The sequence below is a fragment of the Osmia bicornis genome, chromosome 12, assembly GCF_907164935.1.
Source record: "Osmia bicornis bicornis chromosome 12, iOsmBic2.1, whole genome shotgun sequence".
In the NCBI taxonomy this organism is placed as follows: domain Eukaryota; kingdom Metazoa; phylum Arthropoda; class Insecta; order Hymenoptera; family Megachilidae; genus Osmia; species Osmia bicornis.
Genome location: NC_060227.1, coordinates 1,594,052 through 1,611,557, shown reverse-complemented (window position 1 = coordinate 1,611,557; position 17,506 = coordinate 1,594,052). Strand labels below are relative to the sequence as shown.

Genomic DNA, 17,506 nt, shown 5'->3' with positions numbered 1-17,506 from the left:
CAAACTTTTTTCTGGGCGCGGAATTTAACAGAGCGGAAGATCAAATTCGAACATTTACTTATTCAAGTATACATATACTTATGTATCATATATCGGATTCTTATATGAATTTTAATAAATCAATTATATGCATAATTTATAAATCACTTATTGATTAATAACTAGAATATATTGTTTAAATGCAATTGTATTACATATGTTATATCATATCAAATGGTTAATTCTGAAATATAGACAGTCTGATTTAATTTTATCACATAAAAATAACAAGAAGTATTACTTATGATATATCAATTTAAAGCTTAAAATCTAATTAAAATGACTGCATAAATACTTTTTTAATATTCCTAATACAAAATGGTTGGTTCTTCATCAAAATAGACAATCCCTTGGAAAGAAAACTGGAGAAGAAATTGAAAAATTAACCAACGTTCATTAAGAATATTAATGAAATATTTATGTAGATATTTTCATAAAATCATAAGCTTTAAATTGATATACTGTAAGTGCTATTTGGTGATACTTTTATGTCATTAAATCATGTCTTCATATTGAACATAACAGGGTGCAGAATGAATTAAAATTAATTTTATTTTTACAAATGTATTAAAAGAATCGATATACCAGTCGATTAGATCACAGATCTATTGAAGTATTTACAAAATTCGAGTACGTTGCAATTGAACATTGATCTTTATCAGTATAATTATCATCAAAGTTCAACATTCAAGTGTTCTGCTTTTTAATCAATGATTGTACCAACGCACATACGATGAATGTAGGCGTCTGTCATTTAACAGACATTTAATCAGACGTATAAATAATATATTTGACGTGTTTATGGACGTCCTCTTGGTCATTTATCTTACGCATATTCCTCTTGGAATTGTTTCACCGTCAGAATTTTTCCATCTAAAAAACAATAACAATATCACCGATCAATATTAATAAAATTAACAATGTCTTTTAAATTTTATCTCCAGATGTTCGTGCGATTATTTAATTAAATATCATAAGTGCGATTGTCTTTACAACAGTAAGATTTCAATCTTCCTGATATCAGCCTTTTACAACAACCTCAACGCGATTATTATTTGCGATCACCAGATGTTGCCAGTGTGTATTCGTTGATAACACGAGTACTCGAGGATTCTGCTTCTATCTATTTAATTACTCAACAATCCAAAAATATTGGCTGAACGTTTTATCAGCACGGGGGTGTGGCACAAATAAGTTGATATACTAACTTTACTCGTTGTATAAACCTGTTATTGTAAATTATATAATTAACGAAGTATGCGATGAGATTTTAACATTACTGGTAATTATAAATTTCCACCTTTCAATTTCATATCTTACATTATTAATAGAATACACTAAGGAGAACATTATCGGTGCATGTATAGTATACATCAATTTAGAATCACGTGAAATTTAATCAAGTTACATAAAAAGTCGAGTAGATTTGTTTTTAACATTGTCACAGAGATAAAAATGAAATAAGCATTATTCGACGAAGCTCTTGCTTAGGTTCTTACCGTTTATCTTAAACGGAGGTCAGACACGTTTCCGACATTCAATAGACAGAAAAAGAAAGTTTCTTCTATCGTATTTTAATCTGTTTCCCTGATTTAGTAATAAGAGTTCAGAGAAATAGAGAGTTTAATACTGTTCAACAAATAAGATAATACTTATCAAGGCCACCATACAGCACATTAGATGACGAGAAAACAGTGATAATTGGATGATGTCTGGGTGTAAGAGATTATTTATCACTGTATAAGTTGGATAACTAAATGTACTAGTTCCGGGTCAACGTATGACCACATAAATTAAAAGAATTTTTAACATGACAGAAGTGTCTCTTCTTGGTTGATGGTTTATTTGGTAGCTTCAGGTACAACAGTCGCTACATATTTTTCTTCAGTACAAAAATATAGAAGAGAATCATTACTTAAAATTAAATATCATGCATAAATGCATTTTTCTTTTCGATATCTAAACGATATTTCATCATCGAAGACTCGTGTTTAGGAAGAGAACGAAGAGATGACGCATTGAAGTTGTTTTCAAATGATTTCTACAACTTCCTAGAAGTGCGTAATCGTGTAGTGAACACGAGTACTGTGAGATCGAGTCACTTATCTCGCTATGTAGATAGTTACATCTCGATCAGTTACTTCAAATTACGAGTCACTTTAATGCATGATGCTTATGTACAATATTATATATGCTTCTCAAAGCCAGTATTTACATTTATGATTTATGATAGTAACTCTGTTTGCAACGTGTAAGCATGGTAATCAATGCTTTTTAATGTTCTTTTATCATATGATATTTAGGACATTATAGTACAGTTTACAAGCAAACATTTGGCAATGACGTAGCGCGATTATAAATATTTTTAATCCCCTGTTCAATGTTGTGAAGAAGCAACGTGATATCTGTATGTAAATATTCATCTGTAACGATAACTTGTTCAGTTTGTGAAATTAAATGATCAGCAGTTTCAAAACAAATTCAGTAAGTTTATATCAATAAACATGATAAAAATATTTCCCTAATAATTGACTGTATAAGATTAGCACACCACATGAAATCATTACTCGACTTTAAAGATTCAAAACAAATATAAGAATTTTACTCATTGACTCCATGTAGAAGATAAAATCTATAACCATGATAAAAATAGAAGATTAAAATAATATTTTTTTAGAGTTGCACTGCTGGCCTCACCTTATCAGTTCTTTCATTCTAACTAAATCCATTTGAGATTTCCTCATCATCGATTAATACTGATAACGCGCACCTTTTGACATATCACAATTTCCGAATCCAGTAGATTGTCCAAGACTCTATTGTACATCACAATTCAGTCGTAGCGACCCCCCAGTATTGCTGCATCCTTGTCGCATCCTGTTCCAAAGAGTCTAATCCGTTCCTCTCCTGAATGACAGCGAAATCGTATTCGAGATTGTACGGCATTAGCCTCTGCAAGCTACCGAAATAAGCCGCATTTGGGCCCCCGTTCAGTAATCTCCTTCCGCTACCAAATCGTACAATCGGGGCCCTCGGTAGGGAAGGATTAAAAGACCTGGCACTTCCGAATCTCTTCGACAGAAAAGGCAAATTGCTTCCTAATTGAGGCGTGGATCTCGATTGTCCACGTCGTAAAGGGGTTCTCGTTAGAGTGTCCAATTCCTTGTCGAATAACAATTGAGTGTTCTGTTCGAGCATGTATTCCCAACAACGGAACTGTTCCTCGCTTAGCGCACCTGATCTCTCAGACATGGTATCCTCTTGGGCAGTTACACACGTTGATACCTGTCAGAATATATTAACAAAATTACAGTACTTTATATAACAATAATTCATTACTTTCTAGAGGAAAATGATAATTATAATTTGATATATCCCCTGCGCTCGTTCGTCGTATCTCAAGAATGTGTTGACTCTAAGTTCAATCGAAGCTTTAATTAAGTAGATAATTAGGCAGTAGTATCTCAAGAATGTGTTAACTGCTGAAGTCGAGACTCGCTTTGATTATTGATGATACTTGTATGGGTAAGTTTTAATCCAAACTGGCTATCGGTGCCATTTGGAAATACAGTTTACGGTATTACCTTTCTAGTACCGTTTTCATTGACGAAAACACTTTGACGAGCTTTGTTCGTGGCCCTGGAGGCCGCGCTTCCGGACCACACTCTGCCGGAAGGATGCCTGGATTTAAAGGTGCTATCGCTGGCTTGATCGGATTGACCACTAGGTGAACTTCTGTCGTCTTTATACGGTGGACTTTCGTTCTCTTGAGCGGATCTCCTATTTTTAAAGTATCTATTGGACCCATTGTGAGCTTTATTTGATCTATAATATCATTACAAATTTGATCATCATTTCAAACATCGTAGTCGGTATAATTTGTAATAGAAGGAACAAAGAATTTCAAGTTGTAAAATAAAGGCTCCGTTGTTTCATGGTATTCAAAGTGTTACTAGTTGTTTCAGAATTGTTACGGTACTCTGTATTCCAACAAAGTTCTCGGAAACTTACATTACGTACTTCCACTAGAACATTCTCACCTGTTCACTATGCTCTTCAGCACGCCATTTAAATAATAGCCCTCGTTCGCGTGACAACAGCAAGGTCCCGGTGGTTTATGAGCAGCCGGTGGCACGCAACAAGGACAAGGACATCCTCCCTCGGTTTGACCTCTGTTTTTCCCAACGGCATGCCTCAATTCCCTCATAAGTTGATCTAAATCGCCTTGATTAGGACCAGTTAATCGTACGACTATAACGCTCAAATTATCCTCCGCGCCATAAGCCTGCGCTAAATCCTGGAGTCTTTTAGCAGCCAATACAGGACTCGCTTCGGCCCTGGCTTCTCGCACAGCTTCTTGAATGCTCAACACCTCCCACAGTCTTCTATTAGCAATTATCACGAATTCATCGTCGTCTTCTAGGTCCACCTCCTCGAAGGTTGGATCGGGAACTACTATGGGGAACATAGCAGCGTTCCCTAATTGATTTCTTACAGGAAACTTTTTGGCTGATGCTAGGGTTAAAGGACCAGCAGCTCTGCAGAGAACTGCTTTCGCATCCCCCGAAGAAGCTACTTTCAAAGAATACTTTGTCGCTGGTTTTGGATAACCCTGTTGAGATTGAATTCTGACGATGTGCACCAACGTTGCATCGATTCCATACTTTTGACCCTTTTCCTTCAGCTCTCTGTGAGCTGAGAGCAACGTGTATTTTAAATATTCTTTCGATGTTTCCCTGACGGTTCTTTCTTCTAGTAGGAGACGAGGTATCATTTCTTGAAGAGCGTTGGGTGCTTCCTGGTTCGAGCCACCGTCGAATATGCCGAAGAGACCTTCTACGTTGCAGAACGATGGCATTCTAACTTGCGAAACGTATAATCTGTGAATAGAAATAGGGAAATTAGTTGGAATTCAAATAGTTATCAGATCTAAAGTATATTATATCAAATATTTGCATTTACCTTTCTCTGGATCCTGCTGTTTCAGAGAACCCCAGTCTCCACGGTTGATCGGTACCCTTCTCAGCGGAAACAATCTCTTGCTGATGGGGGTGAGAGGGTAAGCTCGGTCTATTTTGTCCTGACACATCGACTAAGGATATCGGTCGTTGAGATCTATACACTTGGAATTGTCTCGGATCCACGTGGAGTCTCGAATTGCAGGATATATCAAGAAATTGAAGCTGTGGCGGTACCAGGGTGGCCAGATTTACTCTGTCCAGTTGATTATGGGCTAAATCTAGTACCTGGATAAAATACAATTTTCTCAAATAACAGAAACAGAAAAATAGATTTATTAAATTACCAATAAATTTCCTCTAATTATCTCTCTATCTTTATTTTAAGAAAAATTCTCATGGCTCGTGACAATCTTAATTTCTACAATTATCTTGTATTATCTTCTAACGATCTCTGTATTTTTATCGTCACCTTCAACGATGCTGTTTTATTGAATGTCGGACAAGTTAAAAGTCGATTGGAATGGACACGCAGCACACGTAAGTGTCGTAAATTGGCCACGTTATCCGGTAGATATTGAAGACGGTTACCAGATAGCACTAATTCTTCCAGGTCTCTCCACGAAGCTATACAACTGTAAATTGACGATGTTTTAATGTAACAGTGAAATTATTATCAAGCGATGAGGATCTTACCTTTCTGGAAGAGTATCCAGAGTGTTGTAAGCTATATGAAGAACTCGCAAGGAGTTCAATTTCGCCAAAGTATCCAAGGCAGTGTCCGTTAAACAATTCGCCGTCAAATACAACTTTTCTAAACTGTGATTACTGGGTCGACCTTTGTTCCCCTCTCCCAAGTGAGGAAGTTCTGATAGCCGATTGTTGGAGAGATTCAGTACCTTCATCCTAAAGGAAAGATTCTAATCAGTGCAGGAATTTCTTTCATTTTCAACTATAAATTAATATAATATAGAGTTGGAGCGATCGTTTCTGGATTATCTGGTATAATTTATTTTTACTTCAAAGATATAAGAGTAGTAAATGTTAAAAGTCATTTCTATATCATGATTACACGTGACGAACGGATCGATTCCATACTTTTCAGTGTTGACGAAGAAACTCATCGGTAACACTGTCAGTGCATTGTCTTGCAGAGTCAAGTGAACGATGTTTAATGGTTTCCGGGGTGGTGGAAGAGCCTGCAGCCTATTGTGAGGTAAGTGAAGAACCTCCAGTCTCGATGGCTGTGTTAGCAGTCTGTCTGGAAGGGCTGTTAAGGCATTGTGGGATGCAAAAAGTGCACGCAACACGGGTAGATCCGGTGTCCATTCCGGAAGTGCATCTAAATTATTACTAAAATAAAAATAAATAAAATGGTTTTATTGATATTGCAAATAGCATGATTTGGAATTAGTACTTGGAAAAATAAATTTTAATAAATAGATTAAACTAGGAAAATGTTATTCAACTCAAATCATCAGAAATAATATCTATGATAATTAACTTGGTTCAAAGATTCTTTTCTGTCAGCAAAATTATATATTATAAACTATAATCTCGTTAAGCGAGATATACTAAAGCAACATCATACATAATCATACGATTTCATTACATAACAATATTATATAATTTATCAAAAATACCAACAACTCTTAATTAAAAAACAAAAATAATCATTTTTATTACTTACTAAGATACATCTAAATGTTCAAGATTCACCGGTACCGGTTCGATAGTTAATTTTTTCAGTTCTGAAAAAAGGATAAGTTAAATGTAATTTTCCAATCATTATTTGTGATGTTTAGTAAGAGGATAACGAAGAGGACTTACTATTATTTCCAGCAATAAGAGAAATAAGATTTCTCCCGCAGACCGTAAGTTCTGTTAAAAGATTTCGCGCGCAACGAACGCTTCTTAATTCTTGAAGAGCACTGATGTCCAGTTTCTCAATGCTATTTTCACTCACGTCTAGATGCGTTAAATTCTTGATTACAAAGAAAATAGAAACGAGAACGGTGAATAATTACTTCAAGGGTATCATTTATTATGTATATTTCTTATTGAAAAAGTGCTTACTCCGTAATTCCCCAGAATTATGTTCCCTTTCAATTGATTGTTCCTTAGGTTGACTTTGTATAAATTATTCTGATTGTTTTTTTCATCTCTGTATACTTTACTGTGCTCACTCTTTGACAAGACATCCTGGAAATATTAAGAATAATTTTCAATAACTGTCTTTTGAAAAATTATTTTGTAAATTCTGCAGACTGTATTATGAATATTTTGCAATTTTCGTATGAGATATTCGATAAATATTTAAAAAATATTTTTAACTCCAGGGAGATAATATAATAATGCGAATAATGAATAAAAATTACATATGTATTATATTTGTATGTAAAAAATTAGTTTCTGTATTTTTTTATATTTAATAAATGTTTTTCGAAAATGTATCCTCTTCTTTGAACATTTTTTCTTATTACAATTAAATTCTAAAACATTGTCAGCAGAGTGATCAGGGCGAATGGTTGGTATATGTACGGCCCTGAGTCATGGGTTGTTCCAATGGGCGCCGCTAGGTGGATGCATCCGGCAGCGCTTACCCGAATGTAAAATGCGCTAGACGGTGCATATAACCAGGCTCGGGACAGTGTATCGTCACTCTGGTTTCCCTTCAAATCACGCATAAATCTTTCGCCTTTTACTAAAGATTTCCGTGGAGGGGAACAATTGATGAGTCTATAGACTAATTTTTTGTGTGCCCGGCGCAAGCTGGGTCGTAATTAAATAAAAACATAATTGATTATTTAGAAACTATAATATTCTAAATAATTGAATATTAATAATAGCAGAAATATATTGCTGTGAATAAAAAATTATTAGCGAAGACACTTTAACAAAATCTGCAAAGTCTAACCACTGCACAAGTGTATTTTTTACTTCTTAAAAACATTTTTATAAGACTAATTACTGAAGAACGATTGTACTTTTATTATATTGATATTCAACGATATTAATTCGTAAGAAATTCTTAGAATGTTTATAAATAAATATATTTAGCCCTTTATAAATAGAATTTTTAATATATACTTGCTAGTAAAAAATGTATGTAACTTTCTCTTACGTATTTTCTGATAGAAAATGATCCGAATATCTATATAATCATTTATTTATCACTGATAATTGCAAGTAGTATGTATATTTTATCATCAAGATATCTATTTATATATGTTACACGAATCACGTGAGTTGAAAATGATAAAATTGATTAGGTTTGTTCAATTTATATAGATATATCAAAAATCGATTGAAAATACGTGTTAATAAGACCAATGATTTTCAAGCAATTTTCATTATCAATATAATCTTTTTTTAAAATTGCTTCTCGTTCAAATCACGTATAGCAAACACTTAATCATGCTGTTTGTCGATGATCAACGCCTGTATAAAAGAAATTGCAAACATTTGTTATCTCGATTTCTTAGACAAGAGGTACTCAAAAGCGAGTACAAAAAGTTTACAAAAATTATTATTTTTTCTAATAATTTTTCTGTGACTTCCTAAATTAAATCAATGAAATTTTCAAAGAAATTAACAAACGAATCCTTCCTTTTTCTTAAGGTGTTAATTAATTGGAACGAGTCTGGTCGGATTCGTCAGGTCGGAACTGAATTTGTGCAATGCGATTTGCTCGATGGTTCCGCGGCCATTCATCGTAACGGTACAGCTGCGCGAATTTTGAATTACAAAATACTTTAATAATTTCATGAAACGTATAGACGTACCGTTAGCGCAAGAGTTCGCATGTTGAAGGAAGATGGAAGATCGTTCAGGCAATTTCCAGCCAAGGAAATGTTTCTCAAGTTCTTCAGCTTGCCGAGCTCGTGCGGCAACTCTTTGATTCCATTACGATCCAAGATTAGCTCTCTCAGGCTTAAATAAAATTATAGTTATTATTAGTATCGTATTTCACTTGCGTTCAGATCATTCTTCAATAAAATGTATTATAGGTAAAAATAATTCATTTTCACTAGTTGATTACTCAGAAATAATAAATCCTACTTAATAATTACTTTGTTTTATAGCATTCTTTGTACCCATATTTTTCTAATATAATAATATAATAATTTCTATTTGGAGTCGATTTAATTCCTTTATCTAATTGCAACATTTTAATTACAAATAGCATCGCATGAAAAAATGAAAAATATTTCTCTGATTAATCTGACAAAATTGTATCGAAATTTCCGGCTGATGGTACGCCTATTGAATGAATCAAGATGAATAAACATTACAGTTAGTGGTGCAACGTGATCCGATGTCAATGCACGTTGCACCCTGCACATTGCGCGGACAAACGAATCGGTGAACCTAAACGAACGGGGCCGCCCACAGGATGTGCACTTGAGTAGAAAGTTTCGAATTATGGTGAAAACCTTCCTGCCAGTAAGCATCTGTGTCATCGGATGGACTTTCAGTTTTTAAAGTAAAATCGAAATGTGCCGGCCGGAAGTAATTGAAGCTAGACGTTTGATCATGTTAGACGATTTGTCGTAACGTTGCGTAACATTTTATCATGAAATATTTTTATTAATTTACTACTAAACAAATTATTTTCTTCATATACATTTAGGTTGCTTAAAAAAATAAGAAACTTAAAATTTTAATATAAGAGAAAAATTGATGGTAATATATATATTTTTATTATTCAGATAAGTGGGGTAATTATACTCATGATTTTTAATTTATGAATTTCTTACGAGTAATGGAATCTTGCAGAAGTACACTAATTAAAGAAAAACGTTTCAAATTAGAGGGAATAATTTTCTGGTTTAAAGTGGAAACTCTCGAATGGTAATTACCGGAACACTCGAACCCTTCAACCCTTCAACTAGATCGGATCGCCATATTGCATCCTCTTATTCGGCCCCTCGAGCACGCACTTATTTCCAGAGCACGCGGCCACTTCTCACCTGCTTTACCATTCCTTATTCTTCGGCCACTGCACACGCTGTTTAAAGAACGAGAACACCTCTAAAGATCTCGAGTATCCTCTCGAGTATTCCGGGACGCTTCTTAGCGGAGACAGTGAATTCTTCAGAAAAACTTCCCTCGCGTTTTTCACCCATTCATAATGCGTTCAAATATTCATCGTCTCCGTTCTTCCTATCCATTTAAAACGTACACCTTGATAATGGATTCCTTCAGAACATCAAGTTTATTCTATTTCTTTTGCCTTCTACGTCTATCAGATAATTCAGCTCCTTTCCTCTCCAAGAATCCTTCGCTTTTGTATATTTCACAGATTTTTCGACATCGCATTACGCGTTCGGTAAGCTTTGTACATTTCACGAGAAATTCTTCAGCGTAGATAAAATTTTACTCAAAAGTCTAATAAGTCTAAATGAATTCTTGCAAATGTGCCTTCATCTAGAAATCTCTGATTTTCTTAACAGTCAACATTCAAAGTTCCTTCAACAACTCGAATAAATTGCATCCAACATAAATTACGTATAAAAAGTTTCTTCAAGGTAAGAAGTGAATTCGAAATGACTGTCTTTCAAATTGAGCTGATTCATCCTCTGGTGCACAGATTCAGAAGATTTGATTTTTTTTCATTTATCACTTTTGGAAGCTTATCGCATCCAAAGAGGAGTACCAACTATTCGAAGATTTCGAATTTTCGAAAAATCCACATGCCGAAGGGTTTATCGAATTTTCCAAACTGATAAACTTGAAAAGTACCCCGACCGCTCGAAAGTTTCGGTGATCCTCGAAATTCACGAGTTCAATGACCTCTCCGCACGGTTCAACAAATCTCGGAGAGGTTCTCCTATCAAGTAGCTCGATTTCTTCGGCTTTTGGTAAACGACGTTATTCCAGTTGGCTCTAGCAACGAATAGAAGTTACAAAAGCTGGTGCACACTCGCGCGAGTTCTTCGGAGGACTAAAGAAGCGAGGCGAAGCATGTCCAAGGTATTCCTTGGCCGAGGAAGAGGGAGATCAAGGATGGCTTGGCTGACCACTCTGATGTAACAGAACAGAGAGATTAGACTCTAGTGGTGGTAGAACTACGAGATTTTAAGAATGTTGCTATAATTAATCACTCAAGATAATTAACCCTTTCGAATTAAAGGGTATTTGACAATACTAAGACTCGCCAGTTGTTACTTCTGGTCTTACAGCATTTCTACCATTTTTAAATTCTATTTTTTCAAAATTTGCAATATTTAATTTTTCTATTTTCCATCTTTTAATAATCATTTCAGTCACTGACAATTCAACGAAAAATCGTCCATCGAGTGCAAAGGGTTAATATTTATTCGGAAAAGTCTTCTTCCGTATATCTGTTCACGCCTCGATGTACGCGGCAATACGAGCGATGTGCGCTCTTTTTGATCGGACACTCTGATCGGGAAGTAAATTGCACAGTTCCAGTGTTTAGCTCGCATTGTGTTCCGCGAATACAGCTCGTTCGGGGAAAGGAATCCTAATGATAAGGAGCTTTTAAATTACGTTCTTCGGTAAGGGTTCTTGTTCCTTGGGTTGGTCAACTTCAAGTCGTTAGGTAGATTCTCCTTTAAGATCTTCAACAATATTGCTGTAGCTTCTCTCAGACCGTGTTGAATATTTTAAACGGTTCTTTTGTCCCTACGACGAGGACAAGGGATTATTGTGTCAATAAGAATTTTTATTTAAAAATTCCTCTATTAATTTCATTCGATTAATGCACCTCTTCCGGTTAATTTTAATCATTATAAGCAATTCTCTTTCTCTTATAAATAATGAAAAAATTCATCCACGTTAAACGAAAAGCTGAATTCCTTCTAAAAATTATTCTGCTGAAAATTACCACCTGAAACGTGCTCTCATTTTAATTATATTTAATCTACTGAATTTTTCAGGTACAATAAAAATAAATGAATCCTCGACGAGCTGTTTAAGCTGTAATTCGAAGAATGATCAATTACCGAGTCGTCGGTATAACGAGTGATATAGTAAATTAACATCGCCAATTACTGAGCAGCTATGCTTGTTCCGTATCTTGTTAACTAGAACCATCTAACACGGTTAGGAACTTGTTAAAATTCATCCTGAGCACATAACTTCCTGAAGATTACGTTCATCGCATCGTACAATAATTACTTTCTGTATTCGTTTAGGAATAAACAGTACATTACACTCTGTTTGCATAAAAAGAAAGTTTAACGCGTTAATCACTATAAAAATCATCGATGACCAGCATAACAAATTTTAAGTAACCAAATGATTAATATCACAATACCGAGGCAAGGAAGGAAATAGAAAAAGCCAGTGTTTCACGTCTACACGTATTTCAATTAATTGGAAAGCTTCGCATTAATTCGTACGGTGATTCTTCTTCTTCTTCTTCTTCTTCTTCCGTTGTTTTATGCGCCACTGCACCACGATGGACGACTTCTGGCCGTTCTGTTGTTGCCCAACTCCATTCTAGCAGGTCAGCTTTTGCATTCGGGCTCGTGTGCGTGTCCTCGCACGCGTTCTTCCCGCCGCGTGCACCGTGTAGAAACACGCGGGAATCGAGCGTGTGTCGGTGTGCTAGCACCGTAGTTCCTTCTTCAGCGGGGCTTTGGTATCCTCGTTTCCGCTCGGTGGAAAGCCGTTTTCGAGGAACTTTACGTAATCGCCGTCTTAATTACAGCGACTCCCCGCAATTCGTCCGACTTGACGAGCCGATTTCGCCGATTTATTAAACGCCTCCTTCGTCTTTCCTCGAATTTTAACCCTTTGTACGTCGAATAAAATAAATATTTCACCTGGGATTCGATCGCTATGCGTTACAAGGTTGACCACGCGATATCGCGTGGTCGACTATTCAACGCCTCCTTCGTCTTTCCTCGAATTTTAACCCTTTGAACGTCGAATAAAATAAATATTTTACCTGGGATTCGACCGCTATGAGCCACAACCGCGTGATCGACTATTCAGCATTAACTATCGATCAGGCGATAGCAAGTGGCTGGGATCGAAGGGGTTGAAAAATTAAATTACAGGAAAAGAGGTCAGGATACTTGATTCTCGGCAACTGTATCAATAAACCTGTGGTACTTGCTCTACTTTGATCACTGAACGTGTAAACACGTTAGCACTTAAACCTTTCCCTTTTATGTGCAGTAGTGAGCATAGTATATTTACCTAGGGAAAATGATGGTATAAGGGAAGGAGGTTCCATCATTCGTGTTTGGTAAGGAAAATTTTATGTAATGTTCATTTTATTAGTTATATATTAAATTTTGTGATTTTGTATAGCTGAAGTTATATTAACTTTGTGTAAATTAATTTTGATATTAATGTCTTTCTAATTGGAATTTTGTTCAATCGAACGAGTTTCCAGGAGCGACGAGTGCCGATATCGATTTTCAGTACCATGCCAGTTCCAATTATCCATGGATTAGGCAATTTATCTTAATTAGCACATCGTCGACTAGGTAAGGGCGTTACGGATGCAAGGAAATCGGCAAATAATATATCTGACTCGGTGGTTCGTTCGATTAATTAACGGATAACTTTCTATTATCGGCGACCGGAAGTCGGGTTGATTTACCGGCGGATCTACGACACGATAAACTTCGATTGCCTTTAGAACGTGAATTCTCTGTTAGAACCATTCTGCGTGAATACGTGGCGTTTAAGGAATGATCCTAATTTATTGTTCTGTAATTCTACATTTTTTATTTTAATGAAAATATTTATTCTAATAAAGAATGTTCATAATTTCCACCCTTCAGTTATTTATTATTAATTTAAAAATAAATTGGAAATTTAATAATAAATATAAAACTAACCCTTTCCATTTTGGGGATAAAAGTTAATAGACAGATGATTTAATCAAAACTTACTTCAATTTTCTTCAATATTTTTAAGATTAAAAACTACTAATAGATAAAATTTTGGCGTTTTTAATATAGGAATCTTTTTAAAATTTGCCTGCAAAATTTTCAATTGAAATCCATAACTACCACTGTTCAATATTTTGATTGAAAGATATTATTTATTTAAACAGTATCTTCTTTTCGTAAGCAACCCGTTCAATCATGGCCATTATGGAAAAGAGACGTCAGAAACGTCTTAAATAACGATTCGTCTACATGATTGAAAATATTTCTTTGAGGGAAACTCTCTTTCGAACGGGGATATCTTTCAATGCCTTGGCCAAGCTATTCCACGTCAAATCTCGAACCGGAAAACCTCATATTTCTTAGTTTCTTTCACCCTGTTCAGCATTTATCGATAGCCTCTACCTACCGGTGTTCCTTGAGAAATCAATTCCAAGGGAAATCGAATGATTTCTTACGGGAAGAAATATTGTATCGCGCGTACGCTTTGAATATTTCCGGATCAATGGAAAAATATTCGATTTGAAAATTTGCTAAATATCTTGGAATATTTAATAAAGTCTAATTATATCAGTGATTTTCAAGCGCCATCAACGTGTTAATTTACCGCATAATTTTCTTTCCAATGCGTTTCAACGAAAGCTGATAAGAGGAGTTTACATACTTGATAAGCTGGCTTATGTCAGCGGGAATCTTCTCAATTTTGTTGTCTGAGAGATTGAGGTAGGTTAACTCCCTAAGCTCCAGTAACTCTCGTGGAATTTTCATCAACTCGTTGCTCTCCAAATGGAGTGCGCGAAGTTTCGGGAATCTGTATTAAAAAGAACACGATCAATTTCCTATAAATTCAAATAATACAACCCCTTCGAACCTTTACTGTCTCGTTTCGTACCGGTGTAACAGTATCAGATTGTTGTTCGTGTTTGTAAGTTGATTCTGGCTTAACACCAATTCTTCAATCGCTGGAAACGCTATGGCACTGTCAGGGACTCTTGACAGACCACCATTGCTCAGATCCAATTGTTTTGGACAGGATGACAACTGTATAGCCTGTAACAGACAGTGCAGAATGCTGTTAGTGTGATAGAATTAAATTAAAATTCATTTTCAGGGTATTGTTTGCTTGATTAATGGCAAACATATTAATCCTTTCCATTTTTGGGACAAAAATTAATGGACAGATGGTTTAATGAAAAATTACTTCAATTTTCTTCAATATTATTAAGACAGATAAAATTTTGGCGTTTTTAATATAGGAATCTTTTTAAGGAAAAGGAAGGAATCTTTTCAATTGAAATCCAGTATAAATTGGAGAATCTCTTCTTTCTTTTTTTCTAGTATTGGAATACAGGTAAACAAGTCTCATTAAGGTTCATTACCTCGGACTCCAGGGAGTCGGTATCGATGGTGTCTTTATCAAAGTCACGTTCCTCCATAATGGCGATCAAATTCCCAAGACACACCATCTTTCGTGCATTCACCATCGATAATCATTTAATTCACTTTAGCACTTTTGTCACATTCAGCACTAATAATGATCGTTCAGTCATTTCACAGAAATCAATCCCTTTTATAAACCAAGATCCTTAGGACAGTTTTAAGTCCTCGTAGAATACAAAATAAATTTCTAACTTGCATTGCAAACTTTTTGAAAAATTATTTGATCAAAAATTAAAATTTCATTTACAGCACTTCACCGGTGGATCGAGCGACACAAAAGATTGTCTCGATTTGCAAACAATCATATTTCAATCACGAATTTAATTATAAATCTCCCTTGCCTCCGTCAATTTATGTTTTCCATCAATGTGTATAAATTATAATTAAATTTCGTAGGGAATAACGATCGAGATGCGAATAAATATTTGAGAACGTTAATACAGATGTGTCGATTGATTTCATCGTGATCGCAATTATCGATACAAAGTTGACGGCTATGAAATATTCGTCGTTCGACTCGACGATTGACGTCGAATAAATGATCGCGAGGATGAGAGAAAGACAGAGTAAAGATATTTTAAGCGACGTAAAGTCTGGCTACAAGTTTGCTGGTTTCACTGTCGGAACCGATACTCGTGGAAAGTTTCGCGAAATTGCGGAACAACCAGTTTGCAAACATGAATTACGCGATCAATGATAAACACAGTTCCTACGGTTCGCGACGTACGAGCCTTAGGAAAATGCAGTTGCATTCGAGCGAAAACTGCATTCTTACCATCCGTTTCGTGCAATTCTTTCAGAAATCGTTTTGCTGCAATTTCTGAGCATTGCACAGTAAAAAATAAAATTAGAGAATTTTAAATCATTCATTAATTCAATTTTTTCATCTTAATCAGTCATTTTTTATCAAAAATATTAACGAAGGGTTAATTATTTTGATTAAACTCTGAGCTTTAATTTGATGTGCCATTTGCGACATTTTTACTTCAGAATATTTATTATAATCATAATTGCGCGACAGCAGAGATATTGATTATAATTAATTTTATAAAGCCTCTAAAGGTAGCGCGATGAAATTATGATAATAACAAATGATGGCTCATTACGAGCCTGTTTAAATATCCACTTTATCTGAAATGGTGCTGTGCATTTATTATGCGAATCAATGAAATCATGCATAAGATACCAGCGAAATTGTTATTACATTTCTGTACGTGCGTATTCATGAATTGAAAATAGATGTGAAAAATAATATTATCAGTTCATCGGTATGTAGAAAATTATACATTATTAAGCGTACTTTGTTATAACCAATGCGGTGGAAATTTTAATATAAAGTATTAATTCTGGTTGAAACCAATTATGATATTTAATTATAATAACACATTTAATACCATACTGGTCAGAAGCATAAATTGAAACTAATTTTTTGTACAAAGTGGAGAATTTAAATTTAAAAAATTGTAATAATTTTTCTACTGTTTAATTACTAAGGAAATTCAAATATACTTCAATAATAAATAAACAACGAAGGAAACGGATCTGTAATCTTTGAAACTCGTCTGTTACACTTGAAAAGTAGCCTCTAAAGTTTAAAGTAGATTCAACCAGAGTGAAAAGTTAACTTCACCCAAGTTACAGCTAATGCTGTCTAAGATTTCCGGAAGTAAGTTGAAGAAGTCGTTATACATATGTCTCGCCAGTTGCTTTGAATAGATACCTGAGACATTGCAAAATACTCGGAGTATCTTAAATAATAATTTCATTTCATGTTTCAAATATAATTAACATTGATCAATTTAAGTGTCATCTATATTGAGATTATAGAATATAGACTGCAATTTTGCAACACGATCGTTTGACGACATTCTTAGTGCATTTCCGGTTGTAACACGAGTGTCTGTCACTGAGAAATAAAATGGTTAATGACACACGTATCGCATTCGCTGAAAAGTGTCCACGATATCGTAAAAACGTGGAAAAGCGTCGTTTCCAACTAACAGACTCGTTTCTTGTGTTTCCTGCTGTGCTAAGGACGACGGGAAAAGAGAAGCTTCGCTCGTTCGTGTTCCTCGATTCTAGCTAACGAAAGAAGCAACTTTTCTTAGCGAACTTCAACCCGATAAAGTGGCTTTCAATACATGACAGAAAAGTTTCATGATTTCGCTCGATACACGTCCCATGAGAACTGCT

The 17,506-nt window shown here is 35.1% G+C and overlaps 1 protein-coding gene and 1 non-coding gene across 3 annotated transcripts in view; one reads left to right on the top strand and one right to left on the bottom strand.

Annotated features, from left to right (window-relative positions):
* Nucleotides 1-2,806: 2,806 nt before the first annotated feature.
* The window catches only part of LOC114874981 (PH domain leucine-rich repeat-containing protein phosphatase 2), a 99,306-nt gene continuing 84,606 nt past the window's right edge, over nt 2,807-17,506 (bottom strand). For both annotated transcript variants that reach the window (XM_029184793.2, XM_029184794.2), the window contains 13 exons: nt 14,766-14,923; nt 14,538-14,684; nt 8,783-8,930; nt 7,074-7,199; nt 6,828-6,981; nt 6,688-6,748; nt 6,096-6,350; nt 5,694-5,903; nt 5,470-5,632; nt 5,002-5,285; nt 4,080-4,919; nt 3,624-3,864; nt 2,807-3,324 (listed from right to left, as the gene is read on the bottom strand). In XM_029184793.2, the coding sequence (XP_029040626.2) occupies nt 2,866-3,324; nt 3,624-3,864; nt 4,080-4,919; nt 5,002-5,285; nt 5,470-5,632; nt 5,694-5,903; nt 6,096-6,350; nt 6,688-6,748; nt 6,828-6,981; nt 7,074-7,199; nt 8,783-8,930; nt 14,538-14,684; nt 14,766-14,923 (3,246 nt within the window). In that variant the 3' untranslated portion in view covers nt 2,807-2,865. The remainder of the gene's footprint in view (nt 3,325-3,623; nt 3,865-4,079; nt 4,920-5,001; nt 5,286-5,469; nt 5,633-5,693; nt 5,904-6,095; nt 6,351-6,687; nt 6,749-6,827; nt 6,982-7,073; nt 7,200-8,782; nt 8,931-14,537; nt 14,685-14,765; nt 14,924-17,506) is intronic.
* Nucleotides 7,656-7,776, top strand: LOC114875025. The gene has a single exon (XR_003789187.1). It is a non-coding gene; the product is annotated as a U5 spliceosomal RNA (small nuclear RNA).